We start from the raw sequence: 23,305 nt of genomic DNA, 5'->3' as shown, positions 1-23,305 counted from the left end.
TGGCCACCTGACATGAAGAACTGACTCATTTGAAAAGCCCCTGATGCTGGGAAAGATTGAGGGCAGGAGGAGACGGGGACGACAGAGGATGAGATGGTTGGATGGCATCACCAACTTGATGGACATGAGTTTGAGCAAGCTCTGGGAGTTGGTGATGGACAGGGAGGCCTGGCGTGCTGCAGTCCATGGGGTCACAAAGAGTCAGACACAACTGATCGACTGAACTGAACTGAACTGAACTGGGTGTCTGTGTGTGTGTGTGTGTGTGTGTGTGTACAGGCATCTGTGTGTGTTTTTGTGTGAAGGTGCACCCAGGCAGAGTCTGGGCAGAGGCTTCTGTGGTCACCTGCAGAATTGTGAGCTCCTGACTGTCCATGCCAAGTATTGACACACCTTAGGCACTGGTGTGTCTGGAAACCCAGGTGGGCAGTAGGCAGTCATATTTTGATGAAGCTGACCTGGTCCTCACTCAGTCCCATACAGCCGGGACTCACTAGGATAATATGAGTGCTCCTCTTATCCCAAGAATGTGCAAAGGTCCTGAGGTGTGGGTGCTGAAGATTGCCCAGTGGTCATTGCCCTCAATCTTGTCCTTGTGGTCCCTTTGGAAACTTTTGGCCTTGCTGGAGCCTGGGGGCCTCTGGTCTCTCCCTCCCCCTCCTGCCAGGTATAGCCCTCATCTCCTGCTCTCCCCAGCCCCTCACCTTATGGCTTTACAAGAGACAAAAACCAGGAGATTCACCAACTTCGTACCCTGACAGCCCCAAGTGGGGGTCTCCCCAGCCCAGCCAGTAGGTCTCTGCTTAAAGTGGAACTGCCGAGATGGTGTGTGTGGGGGTGCATGTACATGTGTGTGTGTGTGCGCGCGCGCGCGTGTGTGTGTGTGTGTGTAGACGAGGGTCTTGGGAGGAGGGGTCGGTGGGGGAGGTGAGAGGTCTTGAGAGATGGTGGTGGGTGGAGCAGGCCGGGCACCCCCAGTGTTTGCCCAGACAGTGCAGTCTGAGATGTGGGCGCCCCCTCCTTCTGCCCTGCTGAGGGGAGCTGTCACCCTAAACCGCCAGCAGGCCTCCAGTAAACCAACCTAGGCCCCCGCCCGCCCGTGTAAGTGGAACTGCGGGGCAGCGGAGAGCTCCGCCATGAAAAAATCATGAGGACACCAAGCTGTGGGCCTGTTTCAGGAACAATGCAGGAGTCTAGGCCCTGGGCACCTGCCGAGCTGGACCCCAGAAGCAGATGATGAGCCCAGGAGTGAGGAAATCAGGGCTTCGGGCTGTGCCCAGCGGCACCTGGACCACCAGGATGGCCCTCACCTTGTGGGGCCGAGGAGTCTGGGGCAGAGGGTTAAGGAGAGACGGCAGAGGCCTGGCATGGGAGGGATGGTGTGCCCAGGGTGGGGTGGGAGAACACCATCTAGGGCAGCAGCTGGCCAAGGCCTGGGGCTGAGGCTCTGGGGTGAGGCGTCAGCGATCTGCTCTGTGAGGAGTAATTCCCAGACTCACTGCCCTGCGGGCCCTTCTGCCGTTGCTCAGCGCCGGGAGTCCAGACCTGATTTGGGAAAGGTGTGACTGTGGAGGTTCCTTAGCCGGTGGGGCTGCCCTTGCCCCTATCCTGGGCCAGTTTCCAGGGCTCCAGGCCAGCTGAGGCAGGGAGGGCCCCCTCCCCCAGCCTGCACACACACAGCACCTGTGCCAGCTCACACCACCAGCATCAGCGTTGCCCGGGCACCGAGCCTGGCGCACGCTCTGGTTGCCATGGCAGCAGGCAGCGTGCTGGCAGGAACCCAGGCTGGGCTCTAGCATCAAGGGCTGGCTGTCTAGACGTGCAGAGGTGGGGGTGCTTTCCCTGGTAGCCCCGGAGGGGTATGGCTGGGGGGAGTGGGAGGGGGTCCCTCCAAATGGCTAGGACTGCCCAATCCCCAGCATTCCAGGAAAGGAAGTTTCCTGAGAGCTACAGGGTGAATGTTAGAGGTCTGGGGGGCTTTAAGGCCCTCTCTGCTCCTGGTCCCACCTGGACACTAAGGGGGGCAGGAGGTCGAGGATCAGCCCCAGCCTTGCCTGCTGGGGGCGTCTGATAGCTGAGGCCACTCCCACCTTCCGGGGCCAGCTGTGGTCCGAAGGGCCCATCTGGCTGTGTCCATCCACAGATGGCGGGGCCAGAGGCATGGCTCGTTGCAGGAAATGGCGCCCTCCTCCAGTCAAACATATTAAAGTTGGTGTGTTAGACGGCCTGACATCTGTGCTCAGGCCTGGTCCCGGTTGCAGATGCCAGCTCAGGGTGGGTTCATGCCCCCACCCCTGGGAAGGGATGGGGTCAGGTTCAGAAGTGAGCAGGGCAAGTGAATAGGGCTCCCAGAGTGGCAAGGACCTTTTATGTCCCAGGGCGAAGGCTGGACAAGGCAGTGGTGGGCACATTTGTGTGCCCCAAGTGGGTGGCTGTGTGGAAAAGTTCTGGCAGGGGGCATGGGGTTCTGTGGGAAGGGTGCTCCCCATTGCCTGCGGATGCTGCCCCAGTGTGAGAGGAGCCCCTGAAACAAACTCCCTTAGGCCACCCACAGCCTGGTCATCCTGCTGGGCAGCCCCGAGGGGGTTCTGAGGCTGGGATCCAGAGTAGCATCTCCAGGCTGGGGCTGACGCAGCAGATGACTGTGGCTCACTCTGCCCAATTCCTGCCTGTGTGTACTTACACACACACACACACACACGCACACACACACACATGGCCAGACTTGCAGGCATCCTGCCCCACCTATCAGCAGATGCTGGGCCCATCACACAGGAACCCCCACATCAAACATTCACAGGCAGTTATTAAGTACCTACTGTGTGCCAGAGCCTTGCAGGGGATCCAGAAAGGAACCATGACCCTAGCAGGCAGCTGGGCGAGGCCCTGAGATCCCGATGGGGGGAGGGAGGAAGGGAGGGAGGAGGGACCATCTGTGCAATCCCCCTCCCTTCAAGGAAGCCTGTGCTGGAAGGGCCACCTCTCAGAGCCCACCCCCCAGCCCCCGGGGCCTGAAACGCCACCCGGCTCACGCCCCTGGATCAGTGCCGGGGAGCCCCACCCTACCCCCACTTGGGGCTGTGGGGCCTGAGAATTGAGAGGCCACGGCACTTCTGGCTCTGCTGCTGAGAGGCTGCCTGGAGCCAGGCCTGCTTAGCGCCTGGTGGCTGGGCTTCCTCCCGCGGGGCACGTGATGCCTGTGAGCGCCCTGCCAGCACCAGTCAGCGCTAATGAGGCCGTCGTGCTAATCGGCCCGGCTGGGCTCCTTCAGAAGGCTGGCTGGGAGTTGGGAGTGCAAGGAGAGAACAATGCCCATGCCTGGGGTGGCCACGGCCACAGCTGCCCCTCGGGCTGCCCATACACACAGGAACTGAAGTGCGGACAGCATCACGGCTGGTACGCCCAAACCAGGACGTTTCCCTGGCATCAAGCGCTGGGCAATGCAGTCCCCTGGGAACGTGGGGGGATTTCATGTGGGCATCATCTCTGTGGAGGGGGTGCAACCCCAGATGGCATCTCCCTACCATGGGGTGCCTGGCACACAGCCTAGTCAGTCAGTGTCCCGTAAACACCTGTGGGCCACAGAGGTGGACGACACTAGCCAAGACCAGTTCCTTGCTCAGTATGCACCATGCTGTCATGGGGATTTGTGTGCAGACCTATCTCCCTGAACCCCAGTGTGAACCCCTCAAGCAAGGGGTCGGGTCTCCTGGTCTCCTGCTCAGTGTCTGCACATGCCTGGGGAGGTCACTGCCCGGGATTGGGAACATGGAGGAACGACTCCAGAGCCGTGTGCCCATCCGCCCCACCCACCTCCTGGGGCCTCCGCATGCCCAACCTGAGGCCCCTTCATTCTGTTGGACCCTCACATGGCCTTGAAAGGGATGGAGGGGTGATGCCTGGAGCATCAAGAGCAAGACTCAGGAGGCCAAGGCTGGAAGTGCCCTGTGGCTCCCACTCCGGGTCCCCAGGGAGGCCTGAGGGTCACATGCTGTGATGAGGAAGAAGACACCGAGGCTGGCCCGGGCCCAGGGCAGGTGGCTCTGGTTTCACTACTTGGCTCCTGGCCCCTGAGGCAGGTGCAAGAGACAGACAGGCAGGGCGAAGCTGAGCAGGCCCACCGCAGCCCCCTAAGACAGCATCCACAGGCTCAGGGTTTGGGGAGGTACAACAGGGTGGGACCCCAGAGACTGAGCTGGGAGGTACCAGGGTCGGAGGGAGTCAGCTGTGGCTTCTCCTAGCCTGCTACCCTTATCCTTCTGCTGGGAAGGCTTTGCTTCTGTGTGATAGTGGGACCCGGCCCATTAAGGACCCCATAAGGACCCACAGTCAGGCCAGTCGCTCTATGTAGTGTGAGTGGCAGTTCAGGGGTCCCCAGGGCCATTCATCAAGGCTGGCTTCACCGGAGCCCACCCATGGCAGACAGAGCAACCTCATAGGCCCTGAGAGTCGCTCAGGGTACAGGGGTCGGGTCCGAGCCTGGCCCTGTGACCCCAAGTCCCGCGGCCTGCCACCTCCTCATGCTGCCCAGGATGACGCCTGCTCCACACGTGTGCTCCCAGGTCACCCTCTCGCTGTGCAGCCCGCGAGTTGGGCGTGACTGTCTCCATCACACAGCTGCCACCTCAGCCCAAACCGAGGGCCCTTCCCCCCAGGGCCCGGCAAAGCCAGGCTGCCTGGCCAGTGTGAATCTGGCTGAGCAGCTGCCTCTTCACACCTGGCATGGATCTGGGTGCCATGAGTACCAGGATGGGGGGGTTGCCTGGCCCGCTCACTGGCACTGACAGCCCTGCCTGCCACTTTCCCAGCTACAGGTCATCCTTGGGAAGCACCAGACTCGGGGCTGCAGGCTGTGACCCAGGAGCTGCTGAGGAGGACAGTGCAAGGCTCAGTCACAGCCGCCCAGGTAGCAGCAAGGAATCAGAGAAGCGGTAACTGGATCTGGCGGCCGAGGGTGGAGGGCTGCGATCGGGTTGCGGCCACACGCAAGTTTTCCACCAGGCAGCTTTCTCTACCCCGGGAAAGAGCTGGGCTGGGCTGGCGAGTCTGTGCAGTGGGTCTGGGGGCCCAGAGGTGGGCAAGGAGAGAGGCCAAGACTGGGGGGTGGGTATCCAGAGGGTGGGGCACAGTGCCGGAGCCAGGGCCGGGCAGCCGCCAGTGAGCACAAGGAGGTGGTCAGCCCTGCGGCGAGTGGCACTCTCCAGCCCTGCCGGCCCTGGGCTCTGGCCCCTGGGCAGTCCGGGAGTGGCTGAAATCCAAGCTGGGGTAACGAAAGGCTGTTCCTAAGCCGGCACACTTCTGATCCGCCCTCCCACCCTCCCTCTGCTGCCCGCTGGCCATGTAAGAGCTGCCTGGGCCCTCCACTGCTGGTCAGAGGCAGCATCTGAGAGGGCAGCGGGTCCATGACGCCAGCCGGGCCTGGGGGGCGTGGGCCAACCCAGACGAGCCGGGCCTCTAGGGGACCTCAGGGGCCGTGAGCACAGAGAGAGCTTCCTGGGCCCCCGTCGGGGACCTCAGCCAGGCCCGAAGATGCCTACCAATGGCCTGCACCAGGTGCTGAAAATCCAGTTTGGCCTCGTCAATGACACTGACCGCTACCTGACGGCCGAGAGCTTTGGCTTCAAGGTCAACGCCTCAGCACCCAGCCTCAAGCGGAAGCAGATGTGGGTGCTGGAGCCGGACCCAGGGGAGGGCACTGCCGTGCTGTTTCGCAGCAGCCACCTGGGCCGTTACCTGTCGGCCGAGGAGGACGGGCGTGTGGCCTGCGAGGCGGAGCGGCCGGGTCGTGACTGCCGCTTCCTGGTCCTGCCGCAGCCCGACGGGCGCTGGGTGCTGCAGTCGGAACCGCACGGCCGCTTCTTTGGTGGCACCGAGGACCAGCTGTCCTGCTTCGCCACGGCCATCACCCCAGCCGAGCTGTGGACAGTGCACCTGGCCATCCACCCGCAGGCCCACCTGCTGAGCGTGAGCCGGCGGCGCTACGCACACCTATGCCCGCAGGAAGATGAGATCGCAGCGGACAGCAATACGCCATGGGGTGTGGACGCGCTTGTCACGCTCATCTTCCAGAACCGGCAGTACTGCCTCAAGTCCTGTGACAGCCGCTACCTGCGCAGCGACGGCCGCCTCGTCTGGGAGCCCGAGGCTCGTGCCCGCTACACGCTTGAGTTCAAGGCGGGCAAGTTGGCCTTCAAGGACTGCGATGGCCACTACCTGGCACCCGTGGGCCCCGCGGGCACGCTCAGGGCGGGCCGCAACACACGGCCTGGCAAGGACGAGCTCTTCGACCTGGAGGAGAGTCACCCACAGGTGGTGCTGGTGGCCGCCAACCACCGCTACGTGTCCGTGCGGCAAGGTAACGGGGTGCGGGCCTGTGTGTGTGTGTGTGTGTGTGTGTGTGTGTGTAGGGTCCTGTAGTGAGTGGCTCCGGGTTGAGGGGTGAGAATACACTTGTAGAATACAGTGGGCCGTAGGCCAGGTATGGGGTCCCTGCTGAGCCTCAGGCCCGCCGGACAGCTGCTGAACGCAGGATGGGCAGAGCCCAGGTGGAGGTGGTTGAGGCCCAGGCTTGCTGTGGTGAGGGGCAGGAGGGCAGGCCCCATCCGCACCAGGCTGCCCGCTGACCGCCCTTCCCCTTTTCTTCTATCACCCCACTTCTGAACTTTAAAGGAAATTGGGGCTATGGCCAAGGGCAGCGAGGGCAGGCAGCAGGAATGGAGTGGGGCGGGATCCTGGGGGCCTTCCAGTCCAGGGAGATGCAAGCGGCTCCTCCAGAGCCCGGACTCCTTGGTGGGAAGACACTCTCTGCTCAGCAGGTGTCGAGTGGCTCCCCCCAGGTCCCCGATCATTGGTCACCTGCTTCATGTGACCCGCGGGCCCTTCTACACATGATCACCTGCCTATGGGGTGAACATGGGCAGCTCCTACTTCCCCTCGAGGAAAGTGAGGTTCCAGAGTGGCTCCATGCCGCCTGGACTCCTGGCTCTGTGCACCCAGAAGGGGTGGGTGTACCCAGACCCGGCTCACTGCCACCACCTGGTCCCAGCCCTGAGCACATAGAGGGGTGGCCAGCTGTGGCTCTAGGGACTCCTACCTGTCGTTTGGATCTTCAAGGCCAGTGCTGAGTAGGGACCGGCATTCAGCAAACACCCCTGAATCCTTGTGGAGTGTGGTTGGGCCCTGAGGTGTAAGGGAGGACAGACAGCCCCAGTCTTTCCCGTCACAGGTCCTACTGTCTGGCCACACTGCTTTCTGGCCTTGACCAAGGCCCATATGCTTGGTTTGCCAGTAAAAGGTGGGCAGTAGTGAGGAAAGCTTTCTCTGTGAGTCAAAGGAAATGCTGGCTACAAAGCATTTGTCCACGTTCAGCTTGTGAGCGAGACAAGTGGTAGTGTGGATGGTGGTGATGGTAAGGGTGCCATGGTGACAGAGCTGGTGCCGGTGGCCCTGCTGCTGATGGTGATGGTATTGGTGCTGATGGAGATGACGGTGGTGGTGGTGGTGGTGAGGGGGGATGGTAGCCGTATAAACCATTTTTCATTCTTTGGATTACCCTGCATCTGACCCGATCCCTTTGATGGGGGAATTCCCGCACAAAGGAACAGATTCACCCCCTCACCAGCACCACCGTGAGGCCAGAGGTACCTACATTCACCTCCCTGCTTTCCTTGCATAAGCCTGGGGGCACCAGACCTGGCCCTGAGATGTTCCGATGTTGATTGCTAACCAGTGATTCAGGGAAGCAGAGTGTGGCATCTCAGGCTGAGGGAGCAGGGGATAGAGCCGCTAGGTTTTCAGGCAGCTGGGGTGGTGGCTTCTGCGGAGTGGGCTGCTGGTCCCTTGGTCCCTGTCATTTTGCTGGCCAGGTAGCCCCCAGACTTGTCTCCTTCCCCCAGGCCAGGGCGTTTGTGAGCAAATTGGCTTTTCCTGTTGATTTTTTTTTTCTTTCCCAACCTCCATCAGCCAGAGTCTGCTTGTTTCTGCTATGTCCACTGCCAGCCCTCACTGATGTGGCATTGCTGCCAGGCTGCCCAACAAGCAGTGTTTGCTGCTGCAAGTAACAATGGCTGCTTATTGGCTTAAGCCACGAGGACACTAATATCTCGCCTAAGTAGAGGTCTGCGGGCACAGGGGTGGTGGGGTCCCAAACAGGCACCACATCCAGCTCAGTGGCATCACCAAAGTCCTCTGCTCTTTCCTCTTTGAGGAACTGCTCTCCCAGGACAGCTCTGACCTCAGACTGGTGCCCCTGTGGTTACAAGACGGCTGCTGCTATTCCAGACCTCACGTCCAAACAGAACAAAGTCCAAAGGGAAGAGGGGCACTGGCTCTTCTTGTGGCTTTGCAGGAGTAAGAATAGGTCTCCTGTAAATGCTCTCAGACACCCCTTCTTGCTCACACATCCACCACTTGATCAATCCCTCCTGGGACAGCAGGGTCCATACTCTTTGCTGGCACCAGCCAGGACTCCATGAGACCCTGATGCTGCAAGATCGGGGTCCCAGGAGCAGCCGACTGTGTGAGACCGAGCCCCTGGGCTGTATCCTATCTAGAGAGGGTGTGTGGAAGGTGATGCTGGGGACACCAAGAGGCTTGACCTCAGAGATGGGGATGAAAAACTTGAAGCCACAGCCTCAGACTCCTGGCTTCACGCCTCCCTTTAGTACCTGTCGGATGGCTCCCTCACCTTCTCAGGTCCTGCTTCAGGGAGGCCATCCCTGGCCAAAACCCCAGCAGTCGTGGGCACTGGACATACCATTTTTGTTGTCCACTGCTCCCCCGGGCCAGCGTCTGGAGAACAAGGCCATTGTCTTGTTATTGCTGATCACAGGCTGGGGGCAGCAGGAGCTCACTTTGTGCAGCACTGCTGATGGGATGGTGGGGTTGGCAAGGAGAAGGGGTCACTTTCTTGGGATCTGATCAGTGATCTGTGTAAGAAGGGAGACAGACTCCAGTCTGGGGGACAAAGAGGACAAAGCCATGGCCCCCCCTCTCCAGTCTGGGCCCTGCGTGCTGCCCCACTTCCTTCCCAGGGAGCGGGGCAGGACAGGATATGGCCCTGACCCTTCAGCCCTGGTGGGGGTATGCCCCACTCCCTTCTGCTCTGCTTGCTGGAACTGCTGGGGCTCTGCCTCAGTGGAACTCTGATCTGCCAGTTGCGATGAAACAAGGATGTGGTTTATGGGAAGATACCAGGGAAACCCCACGGCCTGCCTGCTCTTCCCCACCCTGGTCATAGATGCCCAATTCATCATTCATCTCCCTCCCAAGCAGAGTCCCAAGTAGCTTTGCCCTCCCTCCGGGGTCCTGGGAGACCATACACATGTGCATGAGGGGCTGAGGAGATGACAGGGGGCCAGCCCCAGCTCAGTGCCCAGGAGCAGACCCCAGGCCCCCGCTGTGTCCTGAACCATGCTAGGGAAGGACAGGGACCCTGCTGTGTCCACCCGGCAGCTTAAAGAGGAGTTATAAATAGAGGCTGCTGTAAGTCCTGGGTCCAGAGAGCAGGAGCAAGTAGATTACCTGCTGATTAGCTGAGGCAGGGGATTTGGCGGCACGGAAGGGCCTGGCTCCTGGGGCTGTGTTGGGAACCTGGCCTCCAGGAAGCGGTGTGTGTGTGTCCACAATGTGCCTGCACGGCGCTGGGGCAGAACTCCAAATCTTCTCAAGTCCAAAGGGTTCTAGAAGAGACCCCCGCTGACTTCAGGGATGCCCCAAGAGCATGCCTTCCCATCCCTCTGCTCCCCACCCCACCCAGGGTGAGGCGTGAGGGGCTTCCCATCTCCTCCCTCCAGGGGTCAATGTCTCAGCCAACCAAGATGAAGAACTGGATCACGAGACCTTCTTGATGCAAATTGACCAGGAGACAAAGAAGTGCACCTTCTATTCCAGCACTGGGGGCTACTGGACCCTGGTCACCCACGGGGGCATCCAGGCCACAGCTACACAAGTGTGAGTGCGCCATCCTCACCTCTGTGACCCCCTGCATCTCCACCATGGCCTCCTTTACACACACCACTTCCGTTGCCGTCACCACCACCTCCTCCACCATCACCACCACCACCATCATCTCCATTTCCACTACCATCTGCATCACCGCCTCCACCTCAACCATGGGGACCACGTAGCCGCCCAACCAGGGAAGAAGGCTGCTAGCGTGCAGGGCAGCTCTTCATGGTGGTGGGCGTAGCAGTGGAAGTCAAGTGCCTTGAGCGGGTGGTACTGGACTTGAAGGGGATGGGGCAGGTCTGACCCTGAGTCCCCATGTCCTGCTCCTCTGAGGGGACCTTGACCTGCTCCTTCCAGTTCTGAGAACACCATGTTTGAAATGGAGTGGCGGGGCCGACGGGTGGCCCTCAAGGCCAGTAACGGGCGCTATGTGTGCATGAAGAAGAATGGGCAGCTGGCGGCCATCAGCGATTTTGTGGGTGAGCACACCCCTCCTGCCCCGGGGAGCCTGGGGCTGGGCGCTCTGCCTGGGGGCAGTGCCAGCTCAGCCCCTGTCTCCACCCAGGGTTGGGCCCTCTCCCTCCCCATGGAGCTGCTGCTGTCTACGACAAGAGTCGTACTCCCTGGTCCAGCCCGTTGCTCTTGACGTGGGGGCTCAGATCCAGAGCACCCCGATCACTGCTGCACTTCTGGGGAACCAAGGGCTCACATAAGCGGTGGGCAGATCCAGGCGCACAAGCGGGGCCGGTCCTGGCCTGGCGATCTCGCGCGGCTGTGGGAAGGCCCCTCAAGCCCTTGTCTCGCCAGCAGGGGAGGACGAGGAGTTCACGCTCAAGCTTATCAACCGGCCCATCCTGGTCCTGCGCGGCCTGGACGGCTTCGTCTGCCACCGACGTGGCTCCAACCAGCTGGACACCAACCGCTCGGTTTACGACGTGTTCCACCTGAGCTTCAGCGACGGCGCCTACCAGATCCGAGGTGCGGGCAAGCGGGATGGGGCTGGGGAGCAGCGGGAGGTGGGGGCCGGAGAGAGTGGGGGCTGTGCCCAGCCCAGATCAGGGAGCGAGCCGCCCGTCAAGCCCTCTCTGCCCCACCCCAGGCCGCGGCGGCGGGTTCTGGCACACCGGCAGCCACGGCAGCGTGTGCAGCGACGGCGAGCGCGCCGAGGACTTCCTGTTCGAGTTCCGGGAGCGCGGCCGCCTGGCCATCCGGGCCCGGAGCGGCAAGTACCTGCGTGGCGGCGCCTCGGGGCTGCTGCGCGCGGACGCGGACGCGCCGGCTGGGGTTGCGCTCTGGGAATACTGAGCGCCGCCCGTCTGTCCCCCATTAAACCGTGTCTGTGACCAGCGGCTCGCGGGTCAGTGGCGCCGCTCGGGGTGCGTGGGGAAGGGTTTGCACCGACCCGCCGCAGGCCCGCTGGGCCTTTCCTGCGATGGTCGCTCGACTGCTCGACACTCCGCCATCCCTCATGCCCAGAAAATCCAAGGTTAGCGCTTGTCCAGCCGATTGAACGTCCCGAGACCCCTTCCTGGACTGCCAGTCCCAGGCCTTCTTTTGTCTGCATCACTCCTTGGCACATAGCTCCTCCCCAAGCTCGTGGGGAGTGGAGAGGACCCCCATTCTACTCAGCAGGACAGGGATGGGAGTGGGACAGTTGGGAGGAGCCTCATCCCAGTCCCCAGCAAGTCAGGTAGATTAGAGGGTCTTCAGGGTTTTCATAGCACACATCACTGCTCCCTTCCCCAGGGGCAGGGTCTTAGGGAATCCTGGAAGCACCTGATGAAGTGATCTCCAGCCCTCCCAGACAGGGTTATGTGCAGCCAACCATGGGGGAGAGGGCTCTTCTCAGCCTGTGCACTGGCCTGCTGCCACCCAGTGTAGGAAGGGTGGACCACCAGAACAAGGCCCATGGTTCACCCACAGGTCTCCCCAAACCAGCTGGCACCCAAACACCCCAGTCGCCAAGGACCCCCACCCAGGCCAATACCTCCTGGAGGTGCTGGGTAACCTGGACCACAGGAGGTGGGAGTGGGTTGGGAGGTGTGCCCCCTGGGATTGGCCTAGGCCTTGAGGCCTGGGGTGATGGAGGGCTGGGGGGACAGCCTGAGCAAAAGTAGGGGGAGACCACCGGCCTCACCGACCGTTCCCCTCAGCCCACACCCTCTCCCACCCTGGGCAGCCCCCACTCTTGCCTGGGGCCTGAAGTGCCCCTTCCAGTGAGTCTGGCCAGTGTGAGGTGCTTTGGGAAAGGGGGGCAGCTGGGACTCCTCTCCAGGGCCCCCCCTTGGCTGGTTCCCTGCGTCACCGCTTCCCCACACCTTAGGGATGGCCCCACATGGGCCAACAGGTCAAGGTGGGCTCTAATGGACACTGGCCCGGAGGGGACGAGGGGACTGCCCTGTGTGCGGTCTGCACTGCCCCCTGGTGGCCTGAGGGACAGGAGGGTTGCCTGCCGGGCGCTCTTGGCACCCTTGTTCAAGTGCTCCAGTAGGCGCCAAGGAGGGTCTCCTGTTTGCTGACCTTGGCTGGACTTGGGTACTTGGCCTCAGACACGCTGAGCGGAGTCTGTGCAGCCCAGGGCAGTGGCTGGAGACGGGAGGCAGGGAAGAGGGCTTGGGGGTCCCTGTGGGCTGGCCTGCCCACTTCCTCCTCCCCCGGGAGGTGACAGGAAGATGACCCTCAGAAACAGCCACTAAGGGGGTGCAGGCCCTTCCCTGGTTGGGCCACAGCTCCCCTCCAGGCTGTGTAAGGACCACCCAAGCCAGCAGGGACCGGAGGCCAACTGCTTGCTCATCCTTGAAGGCAACTGTTACACTGCTTCCAGCACACACGGGGACAGGAGGCGCAGAACAGACTGGGTGGGCAGAAACCCCTCCCGGTCCTCCCTCCTGCTCAGAAGAACACTCCAGTGCTGGGTCTGTGTGATGACCCCAGACCCCAACTTGGAGCACACCACCGCCCTTCTCCCTCAATGGAGGATGACGAAGAGGTGCCCATGGTCCTCCTGCGGAGGGGCCCTCATGACCTGAATGGCCCTGCAGGGACCACTTCACCCCAGTGTGAGGGTTCCCACTGGCCTGAGGGCCCCACAGAGGCCAGTTCAAGGCTCCTCTGGGGAGTGCAGTGGCCACCAGCCTTGGCGGGGGCTTGGAGCTGCAGTGAGCCCAGGAATCCAGGTCAAAGCTGCCACCAGACCGCAGGGGGAGGCTTAAAAAAACAGCCCCGGACAAGGCAGAGCAACAGAAAGGGTCATTTTTTGAGGCAGGATGCCTCGCAGGCCCTGCATGCACAGCAGGAGAGCACCGTGTGAAGTCCCGGGGGAGAGCCACCCTCCCCCAGAGCACCGGAGCCACCCCGGGGCTGCTGTCTGCCCTGAGGGACCCTTGGAAACAACGCACAGTGCTGGGCGCTGGGTGTGGCCCCGGCCAGAGGCACCTAGTTGTTGAGTGTTGTGGCCACAGGGCACCTGCAGGAAAAAACCCCCACCCCCCCACCCCCACCCCGAGTCTTTGTGCTTTGGTCACAGGGAGCACCCTCCCACCTGGTGACCCCAGTAACTGCAAAGAAGCAGAACCAAGGCACCAGAGCGGGCCAGCTGCGCAGGTGTGGACAGTACTGGACAAGAGGCCTATGGGAAGGCGAGTGCTGCTGCCCCAGGCTTTGGGCACCGTGGTGGGAACCAGACAACCGCTGAAACGCACCTGCCTGAGTCTCAACCCCGAAGCCCTGTCGCCGGGGCCCCTGCAGGCAGCGAGGGCAGCAGCAATCCTGCTCTGCAGTCTAGACCCCACGGCCAGGCCCGACTTCTGAGTGGAGCGACGTCGGTGATCCAGCCCCAACGTTCTGGGTGGGCGGCGGCCCAGTGGCGTGGAGGTTGAGTGCAGAGGCTGTGGCAGCTGCTGGAGGAAAGGAAGGAGTGATGTGGGAGGCCAACCGGGCCCCCGGCCCAGCGGGGTCATGGACTGCCTGGCTATCCTGACACAACAGCTACATGACCCGCCTCCTCTGAGCACACCCACCCCGGGGGGCACCGGGTGGCCATCTGGGGGTGCTGGCTGCATTCACCCCAGACCTTCCCCAGCTGTAACCAGGCCGAGTGCCTCCTGGGTCAGGAGCCAGGTTATCTCCATAAAACCATGGAGGTACTGTGAGCTGTCAAGGGTTCAGAGGCTGGGAAGGCCCCGGGCAGGGTGGGGTGGGGGTTTGGGGAGGGGGCTGCCAGTGTCCCGGGCGGGGCGGGGCCCACCTGGCGTCACAGCAGGAGGAGGCTGGGGCTGCGGAGGCGCCTGTACACCTGCAGCAGCCTCTGGGCGGTGGCGCAGGAGCTGGCTTCGTCCTCTGTGCACAGCCGGTCCCGCAGCGTCTGCACCTCCCGCAGCAGCGTCTACAGGAAGGGAAGGGTGGCGACAAGCTAGGGGCCACCTTCCTACCGGGCACGTCGGCAGGCCCCTCCGAGGCGGGGGGACACCCACCACTCAGATCCCACCCAGGCTGTGGCAGGTGGCCCAGGAAACACACTCCTCTGTGGCCTTAACGTGATGACCCCTAGGGACAGGAGGTGTGGCTGGGCTCAGGGGAGACCCCGTCCCCAGGGGACGGGAATGTCCCGGCCAAGGTGGAGCAGCGTGACCATGCCCACTCTGCCCTCATCTCGCCCCTGCAACAGGAGCCCAGACCTGACTCTGGGCTGAGCGGACTAGGAGGCCCCGCCAAGCTGGGCGATACGCAGATGCTTGTGTGTGTGACCCCAGTGGAGCCCCAGAGGGTGGAAGGTTCAGGGCATGGACCCCCGAAGGGCCTCACCTCGTGGTTGGCCTGCATCTGGTGGAGATACTGCAGGCGGAGATCAGGCGGGCTGGAGCCCCGGGCGGCCTGCTCCACCACCAGCCTCTGGAGGGTTACAAGGGGTAAGTGGCTGGAGAGGGCGCCCCTCCTGTGTGTCCCCAGACAGAGCCCAGGGCTCCTGGCACCGGCCCGCAGAGCCAGGCAGCCCTCCCCGCTAGCTGAGACATCCATCAGGCCTCCCTGCCTCACCCCTGGTTAATCTCCGCTCCACACGAGCCCCAGCCTGACAGTCTTTTACTTGGAAGTAACCTTCCTGATTCCCAGGGAGGATGCTCCCAGATGGATCCAGGCAGCAAGGCCCCCACTGGTCTCTGGGGCAAAGAACTGAGAAGAGACCCCAACACCCCGAGAGGCAGCAGGAGGTGCCACCAGAAGCAGAAACTACATATCTGACAAGGTCCCCCCAAGTCTGAGTGGCCAAGTGAATGAACATCCTGTCATAGGTGTGCGATGTGGCAGACGGAGGGCAGAGGTCTGCAGCCCACGAGAAGATTCCCATCAGGGGAGTGCCCGCAGCACTCCGTTAGGGGCTGACTCATGCCTCCCAGATTCACACATGGAAGGTCCAGCCCCCAGCACCTCAGGTGATGGTGTTTGGAGAGAGAGGGTCTTCACAGATAATCAAATTAAAATGAGGTCAGGTGTGTGGGCCTTAATCCCACAGGACTGGTGTCCTTCTAAAAAGAGATTAGGACATGGACATGCCAAGGGAAGATCCTGTGAGGACCTGGGGAGGAGTTGGCAGTCCACATACCCAGGAGAAAGGCCTCGGAAGGAATAACCCTGCAGACACACGGATCCCGGCCTCCAAACTGAACCCACTGTGTCCCGTCTGTGGCACTTGGTCACTTGATCCTAGCAGCCCAGGGATGCTAACTCCCCTTCTTGTGCGAAGTCTGGTCAGCACGCTCCCCACCACCCCAGTTTCTCACAACTGTCCACCTATCAGCTGCTGTGCTCGGCAGGTCTGCAGACGGCCCTGCACGTTTCAGGCCCAGCAAGAGCAACCACGTGGCACCCTCTGGGGTGGAGGGAAACAAGGGTGGGAGCTCTGCTCTGGGGACAGGAGAACAGATTCCTGAGCCCGGGCGTGAAGCCAAGGCTGTGCCATGGCAGGGCCGTCATAGCACGGCTGAGGGGGACCTCTGGTCAGGGACTGGCCCCCAGGCTTGCCTGGGCACATAGGTGGGTCTATTAATTGAACAGCAGCCTCTGATCCCTGCTGGAGCTTGGACTGCAACTCTCCGACTCGGGGTCTGGGGTGGGGTCTGGGCATGTGTACTGGTAAGTTCCCAGGTGAGGCTGACGCAGAGCCCACACGTAAGGAAAAGCATGGGAATCGGCTGATAGCTGCCAACCCAGACTGCTCTGTGCAGCCGAGGCCATGCACACAGAACAGGCAGGAGAGGGGCCACCCGGCCCTGGGCCCAGCCTGCCAAGGGCCCCAGCTCACAGATTTCCCTGGGGGACACAAAGACCTCCCCTCAGATCCTAGAGTTGTGGCCCCAGTAGCCCCACAAGGCACTGAAGTGGCAGTGAGCGGCCCCCAGGGCTTTGTGTGTGTGAGGGGCTAGCTGCCAACTCTCTCTTTCTTGGCAAAGACATGGAAGCCCCGACAAGCAGATACCTTATCCCAGGACCCGAGGCAGACCTCTCCACACTACTGTATGGAAATTTCATGCTGACAAGTCACAGGTGGGCTGTCTCCCTGTAACCACGTGTGCTCACGGGCCACTGGGGGCTACTGCCAGGAGGGTGAGAGACAAGTTCCCCCCACCTCCCAACTGGCCACAGCTCATCTGCAACCCCGGGCAGGAAGCCAAGCCACCAGGGTCCAGTGTCCCCACCACCCCAGAGAGACCTCCCAGGCAAGCCCACGAGGGCCAACAGACCTGCAAACGCCCAACGATGGCGTGGTGTGCCCTGCACATGTTGGCTAGAGAGGAGCTTTCCACCTGGATCTCCATGGCCTGGATGGGGCCCGCTGGGCACAGGTCAGTGACGGTCGCCTGCAACGCACGAGAAGCCTCGTTGGCTGTCCACAGCCTCGCCCGGCCCGAGGGCAGCGTGGCCTATGGGAGCGTCTGAGCTGGCTGAGGCACGTAAGGCCTGGGTGGCCCCTCCACATCCCACTGTGGGCAAAGCCTGGGGGGCCCTGGGCCTCGATCTCCGCACCCAGCATGAGTTTCCACCTGCAGAACCAGCTAGTCAAGCAACGGCAAAGCTGCTCATCTGGAAACATCCGTCCAGGAAGAGCCCTGCTCCCTCTGAGTCCAGGTGTGTGGCACTTACGCCAGAGATGGTGATGGCTGTGGCTGCACCACCACGGAGAGCCCACGCCCCAACCCCTCCAGGGCCACCCTGTGCATTCCAAGTCACCCGATAGCAAGGTCAGGTTGTAAAAAACAGGGAGGGGTCTGGGCAACGGAGATCTCTGCCTAGTGCCCTCCAGCCAAAGATAAAACCTGGCAAAGATGGGTGACAGCCAGGACACAGGCAAGACCCCGGGGACCTCAGGAAGGATGTTGTCCCTGGAAGCTCTTCCTTCTGGGACTGTGGGATGGCTGGGCACCCCGCCCTCTCCACCACCAGGCCCCCGGGACACCCGACCTTGTTGCTGCCTAGTGTGGGTGGACCTGAAAGGGCCGCCAGTGGGCAGCCTCCACCCACCACCCTCAGAGGGGTGTGCCGGGTCGCACGGGATGCTCCGCCACAGGCACCAGCGCTGCGGCACGAGGGTCAGCTGGATGTGACCCCGAGGCTGCCAGGAGGGTCTCCGGAAGGAAGGTGTGTGCAAGGACTGCACCCAGAGGACTGAGCCCCGCCTCAGTGTCTCAGCGGCCCCTGGGTGGGATGTCTGTGACAGGGCCCAGCACCCTGGGGCTCTGGGGGCTGCGTGACTCAGGGGCTGGAGGGCTTGTGCTGCTGCTGGCGGCACAAGTGAGTGAGTTGCTCGGGCCACTATGAACTCCAGCTGGACGTAGGGCCAGGGCCATGCATGGGGAGCGCTGGACAGGGTGGCCCTCATGGAGACCCAGCTGGGAGGCTGATGCAGCTTCCAGCCCTACGAAGACCACCCCATCACAGCCTGCCTCTCGGACGTGGGTGCATCGGACTCCTCCGGAAGGTGGGCCCCAGAATCTGATTCCTCTCGAGCAGCCTCGGGACCCTACTCAGAACTGCTGCTGTCGAGGCCAATGTCCCCCCGGGGCAGGAGAGCCGACCCCTGCTTGCCTCTCGGATGATGAGGTGGACATCTGTGCCATCGGGGGCCACTCCCTGGACAGAGGACAGCGCCTGGGCCTTTATGATGTCTGCGGCAGCGTTCTCGGCGAGGAGCCACTGCAGGGTGGCACAGCCCAGGGACACGCCTGGAGGAGAGAGGTGCACCAGTGAGGCTGGCCGGATTCCGGGGAGGGAGGAAGGGCCCCGAGGCTGCCTGAGGCCAGTCGATGTCACTAACCTGCATGACTGTCCCCCAAGGCGGCCCTGAGCAGCTCTGCCGACACCTTGATGGTGGCCACTGACGGGGGCAGGTACTTGGCCCGCAGGGACTCGGGTCCCGCTGGCTGGCTGCCCGGCACGCGGCAAGTTCCCAGGAAGGTGTGGATGGGGTCCCTGGCAGGGCCCAGGGCCTGCGTGTGGGGCACGCCCAGGCTGGGGAAGCGCAGGCCCTGCAGCATGTCCACTGTGTGCTCGCTCAGGGGCAGGCACACGCCATCCTGCTCGGGTAGGACGATGGGGGTGCACTCGGCCGAAGGGGGGTCCTTGAAAGGGTCCTGGGAGGTGAGGGCCCTGCCCACGACCTCCCGGAGGCTGTAGAAGAGTGCGCAGGACACGGTCACGGGCAGGTCGAGGGCACCGTCCTCGCCGGGGCCCAGGGGCAGCGTCACCTCGCGCCGACCGCCGGGGCCGAGCTGGTCCACAGGGATGGTGTAGGTAACGGCTGAGCCAGCCGAGTCCAGGTCTAAGGCCCGGGAGCTGCGGAGCACCTGGATGCACAGGGCCCAGCCCCGGTCCAGGCTGAAGCCGCTGCTGTTCTCCAGCAGGCAGGTGGCCACCAACACGTCCTGCAGCTGCAGGTGGCTCCAGGTGGTGCTGATGGTGCAGGAAATGGGCCGCGGACCCTCCCGGCTCGACAGCAGGGCGCAGCTCACGTTCATGACTTCGTTGAGGCAGGTCAGGGCCTTGTCCCGCTGGTCAACTGCCTTCTTCAGAGAAGACACTCTGGAAACAGACGTGGCTGCTGAGGGAAGACCCAGACCTCTCTCCTCCTTAGCATAGGGTGAGAAGCCTTCACCTCAGGAGCTCCCGTCCTTCTCACACGACTGTCTAACCTGATCTTCCTCTCAAGCAACAAGAGAAGAGAGGGTGGAGGATGGAGTTGGGGCAGCCTGGACTTGGTGGCCTGGCCTTGCCCCCTGGGCTCACAGAGCCTGTAGCCCAATCTGGGCCACTGGGCCAGGAAGTGCCCATGGTGGGGCTGGCCACCCCTGCTGTGCTCCCTGACATGTTCCAAGTTGGCCCAGGTGCTCCTCTGCAGAGCCACCGTTGACAGCCCAGAGGGTGGCATGCACCCTGGAAATGGTCCTAAGCCACAGGGGCCTGGCGTCCACGCTGGCCTTTAGTATCACCTTTGGCCAGGCACCGCGACATCTGGGGCGATCTCGGGGGTCAAAGGCAAAGTCATAGGCCCTGTCGGGACCAGTGCCAGTGCCAATGTCTCAGACACCTCCTGGATGCTGTGCTGGCCTCTGCCTGGGCCGCAGCTCACTGCTCACCTCTCAGACACGGTGCCAATTCCAGACAACAGCTGCTTAATTTTCTTGCCAGCCTTTGCTGAGGTCACTCTGGAGGACTGAGGTGCCTCATTGTGTGGGTCCAGGTGGCAGATCATCAGCCGGCCTTTGGCAGACAGGGCCAGGAGCTCGGCACCCCCTGCAGAAGACACGCAGGGCTTGGGTGGCAGGCAGGGAGGGGCACACGCCTGGGAACATCCAGCAGTTTCTGGACTCAGATACATGTTGGCAGAACAGCAATGCCCCTGTGAGGAAAAGAGAGTCCTAGGGACATCCTTGAGGAGCCTGGAGTGCATCCTGGGCTGGGCACAGGCTGTGAGGGGCCTCCCTGGCAGGGGGTCAGCCAGCAGAGGCGTCACCTTGTACGTGGACTAAAAGGGAACAGATGAGGGCCGTCAAATTAGCAGGGTGCGTGCCCCTTTCAACACCTGAGTAGTAGAGCTGCTCTGAGATTTCCTAAGAGAAATGAGTGCTACGCAGGCCCAGGCCTCCTTCACTGACCAGTCTGCACTTGCTGGGGCCTTTCTGGAAGCCTGCCACCTCCCCAGCAGCGTTCTGCCTCTGTTCCCCATCCTGGGCACCAGGAGCTCCCTGGGAAACAGGTTCCATCTCCTGCGACCCACTGGTTCTGCAGGTCCAGTACGACTGAGGCCCTGAGCCCTGCCCAGAGGTATGGCTCCCCCATTGCCTGCTACAGGCAGCCCTTCTTTCCCTGTGGGAGACAGCAGTTTCTTCCCTTCGAAAGCATCTCTTTCCTGTCGAGTATGGTGCATGGCAGGTCTTAGAGTGCACTCATGGGCCATCTTAAGGGGAATATACAGTGGGGGGAGGACGGCTGTACCCCTCCCCCCAGCACTGGGCAGACACGGCTGAAACCCTCTCCGGCCCTGTCCGGAGAGAACACACAAATCAGAGCTCCGGGATGCCCCCTCCCTGCCCCCCGCCTTCAGGGCAGGATGGGCTCCTTGGAGGCCACTCGGTAAGTGGAACAAATGTTTTCCAGCTTTCAGGAGAAACGTAAAGGCTTGACCTGAACCAGTTTCAGTTTCCCTTGGATCACCTGCTACGTGAGACCTGTCACGGGAAAATGCTCTTACCAGGGGGCGTCCAAGTGCAGACCCTACCTAGGCAGAGGGGCACAAACCCCACCCTGAAACCCACACAGGACCCCAAGACCAGCACACCACGAGGCTGCGGCAGCGGAGGGTCGGGCTGCCCGGGGCAGTTTTAAGGAGAGCAGGAATGAGGCAGGGAGAGGAAAACGGCCAGTTCACAGGGAGGAGATGCCAGGGCGGGGGCTCCACCCCCCACCGCGGCTTTGGTTTTTAGCTTTCGGCCGTGGCTCCTACCTTCAGGCGCGCTCGATGACACACAGAGAGTGACAAGGCTGCCGACACCCAAGTTGTCTGGATACAGTAGAGGGGGCAGGCTTCCTGGGGCCCCGTCACGCTCCGTGGGGTCCAAGGGGGAACCCTCCTGAGCCAGGTCGACTACACGGAGGCCCGCAGAGGTGCTGTGGTACACGTGGCTGCTCCTGTCGCAGGCCGCGCAGAGCACGGGCCCTGGGATGCTGTACTCCCGCAGCTCAGGCACCAGGTGCCCTGCCTCATCCCAGCTGGCCTTGATGGCCAGTGTCCGGCCGTGGTGACCGAGGGCCACTAGGCAGTCGCAGTGTACGTCTTCCATGTCCTCGGCCAGTGGCTCTGTCCTCAAGGCGCCAATGAAGACGACAGGCTCCTCCAGGTGATGGAGGATCTTGACAAGGGCCTTCGGATCACCCGGGGCTGACATGGAGGTTACCAGGGTCTTGATGATCACACAGCAGAGCTGGCCATCGGGGAGCCCACAGAGGACCACGGGTGACTCCAGGAGGGCGGCATCAGCTCCAAAGAGTAGCCCAAAGAGGGCCCCCTCCAGCATGACACCCTCAGAGCTCCGTGAGTGGCCGAGTGGGGTCCTGGAGCCAGGTGGTGATGCACAGCACAGCACTGGGAGGAAGCGGGGGGCTGCGGACTCCCCCTGGCTCCCAGCTGGGGGGGTGCAGGTGGACAACTCCACCTCACCAATCTGGCCTCCGGGCCTGGGGTCCTCCCCTGGAGAGGGACGCTCAAACAGCTGCATCTTCCACTGGGTGGGGCCCAGTGCCAAGGTGACGAGCGTGTCATCAAGGACGGTGAAGGCATGCAGCGAGGCGTCCGGGAGCACACAGGAGTCTGGGTCCACGGGGATCACAGGGACAGGGGGCTCACCGACCTGCCCATCCTCCCTGTCCTGGTCGTCCCCGCCATCCTCCTCGTCTCGGCTCACAGACCTTGGAGAACCCAGGGGACTGTCGGTTTCAGTGCTCACAGGCTCCCTTCGGGACAGCCTGCCACTGACATGACGGGTGTGGGGTCTGCACAGGGAGCGATCTCAGAGGCTGCCACCAGGGAGCAGCTGGCATGCCACAGTGCCTCCTACCTGCTCCAGGGAATGCTCTGCTTCCCCCACCCCGGTCACCCAGGGACACATGCATAACAGCATGTATCAAGGCTTGCAGAAATGGGGTTTGGATAGAAAATTCTCAACAATGCAGAACTGTCAGGACCCCGAGTCCTCACCTGTGGTGAGTGCTCATTCTGAACCCCGTCCAGAGGTGACCAGCCCATATAGGTCACAGGGGCAGTGTTTGAGGACGACAGGGAAGTACTACCACTCAGAAACAGTGACAAGCCCATCTGAGGACATGTCAGCCTCAACCTGGTAGAGGCCAGTGTGGGCCCAACCCAAAGCAGTGCCCTCCAGCGACCAAGCCTCACCTGGTCGTCTGGTCCAAAGACAAGCAATAGATGCCGCTCCGGGCGCACAGGACATAGAGCACCTTGCGAAGGGCCAGGAGCTCCAGGTGCCACACCTGACCGGGAAACTTGTACACGGCCTGGACGACCGGGGAGAAGGGCAGTGTTGGGTCAGGGGCGTGGGGGTTCAGGTGAAGCAGAGGACAAACTCCTCAAATGCGCCGGCCGCTCCGAACATCCACGCCCGACCCCGCCCCCTCCAGGGCCCGGGATCCCTCCCGCCCCAGCCCCCCAGCCCCTAGGCCCCCAGTCCCGGCCCCTCCCCGGTGTGCCCGGTGCTCACGATCAGCAGCCGCCCCTCCCGGTCGTAGACATAGACCATCTCTCCCCCAGTGGACAGGAAGATCTCCGCCCCGTGGCACAGCACGCGAGGCTTGCTCGCCGCCACGCCCCCGAGCGGGCAGCAGAAGCCCGCCAGGTATTCGACCCGCGGCCTGGGGTCGGCCATCGTGGGATCGCCCTGGAGCCCGGCCAACGGCGGGGGCTCGGCCTCGCGGCGCGGGAGCCGGGGGGCGGGGCCCTACGCTTTACGGCCGCCCAGGTCGTAGCGCGGCCTCCGCCGTACGGCGGGGCCGGGGGGCGGGGCCGGGGGGCGGGGCAGCTGCGCGCCGAGTCTCGGGGGCGTCTCAGCGGGAGCCGGGCCCTCGTGCCGCTGGGATAAAGCTAGCGCACACAGAGCTGTATGCCAAAGGGCCAACGTGTTTAAAGCCAAACGCGGGAAGCACGAGGGCCTGGCCTCTCCACTCCTCTCCACTCGGGGGCTCCACTGGACCCGCCCGAAGTCGAAGGGCCGGGCAGGCTCCCCCAGGGCGGCGACCCCTCAGAGCATGTCTCCTCCGAGCGGACAGTCCGCTCCTAAAGCGACTGTCTAGCGTT

The 23,305-nt window shown here is 62.6% G+C and overlaps 2 protein-coding genes across 3 annotated transcripts; one reads left to right on the top strand and one right to left on the bottom strand.

Moving 5' to 3' along the window:
- The first annotated feature begins 246 nt into the window (after positions 1-246).
- On the top strand, positions 247-11,294 carry FSCN2 (fascin actin-bundling protein 2, retinal). Its single transcript, XM_027518076.1, has 5 exons — positions 247-6,355; positions 9,795-9,951; positions 10,306-10,427; positions 10,759-10,926; positions 11,048-11,294. Exons 1-5 carry the CDS (start codon positions 5,530-5,532, stop codon positions 11,251-11,253), a joined length of 1,479 nt encoding a protein of 492 aa, XP_027373877.1. The 5' UTR covers positions 247-5,529; the 3' UTR covers positions 11,254-11,294.
- Positions 11,295-13,184: 1,890 nt separating this feature from the next.
- On the bottom strand, positions 13,185-22,952 carry FAAP100 (FA core complex associated protein 100). Of its 2 annotated transcripts, none has more exons than XM_027518075.1 (10): positions 22,713-22,952; positions 22,391-22,509; positions 20,942-21,903; positions 19,575-19,731; positions 18,257-19,020; positions 18,028-18,164; positions 16,686-16,802; positions 14,752-14,838; positions 14,195-14,332; positions 13,185-13,847 (listed from the first exon to the last, which is right to left on the bottom strand). In XM_027518075.1, the coding sequence occupies exons 1-9, from the start codon at positions 22,875-22,877 to the stop codon at positions 14,201-14,203; spliced, it is 2,640 nt and encodes an 879-aa protein (XP_027373876.1). In that variant the 5' UTR covers positions 22,878-22,952; the 3' UTR covers positions 13,185-13,847; positions 14,195-14,200. The 2 variants fall into 2 exon arrangements, with proteins under 2 accessions (XP_027373876.1, XP_027373875.1); XM_027518074.1 differs by having other exon boundaries at positions 13,185-13,844.
- Between the last annotated feature and the right edge of the window lie 353 nt (positions 22,953-23,305).

The sequence above is a fragment of the Bos indicus x Bos taurus genome, chromosome 19 (assembly GCF_003369695.1).
Source record: "Bos indicus x Bos taurus breed Angus x Brahman F1 hybrid chromosome 19, Bos_hybrid_MaternalHap_v2.0, whole genome shotgun sequence".
NCBI classification, from domain to species: domain Eukaryota; kingdom Metazoa; phylum Chordata; class Mammalia; order Artiodactyla; family Bovidae; genus Bos; species Bos indicus x Bos taurus.
The sequence above is the reverse complement of the archived record's forward strand: the minus strand, read 5'-3'. Positions and strand labels throughout refer to the sequence as shown.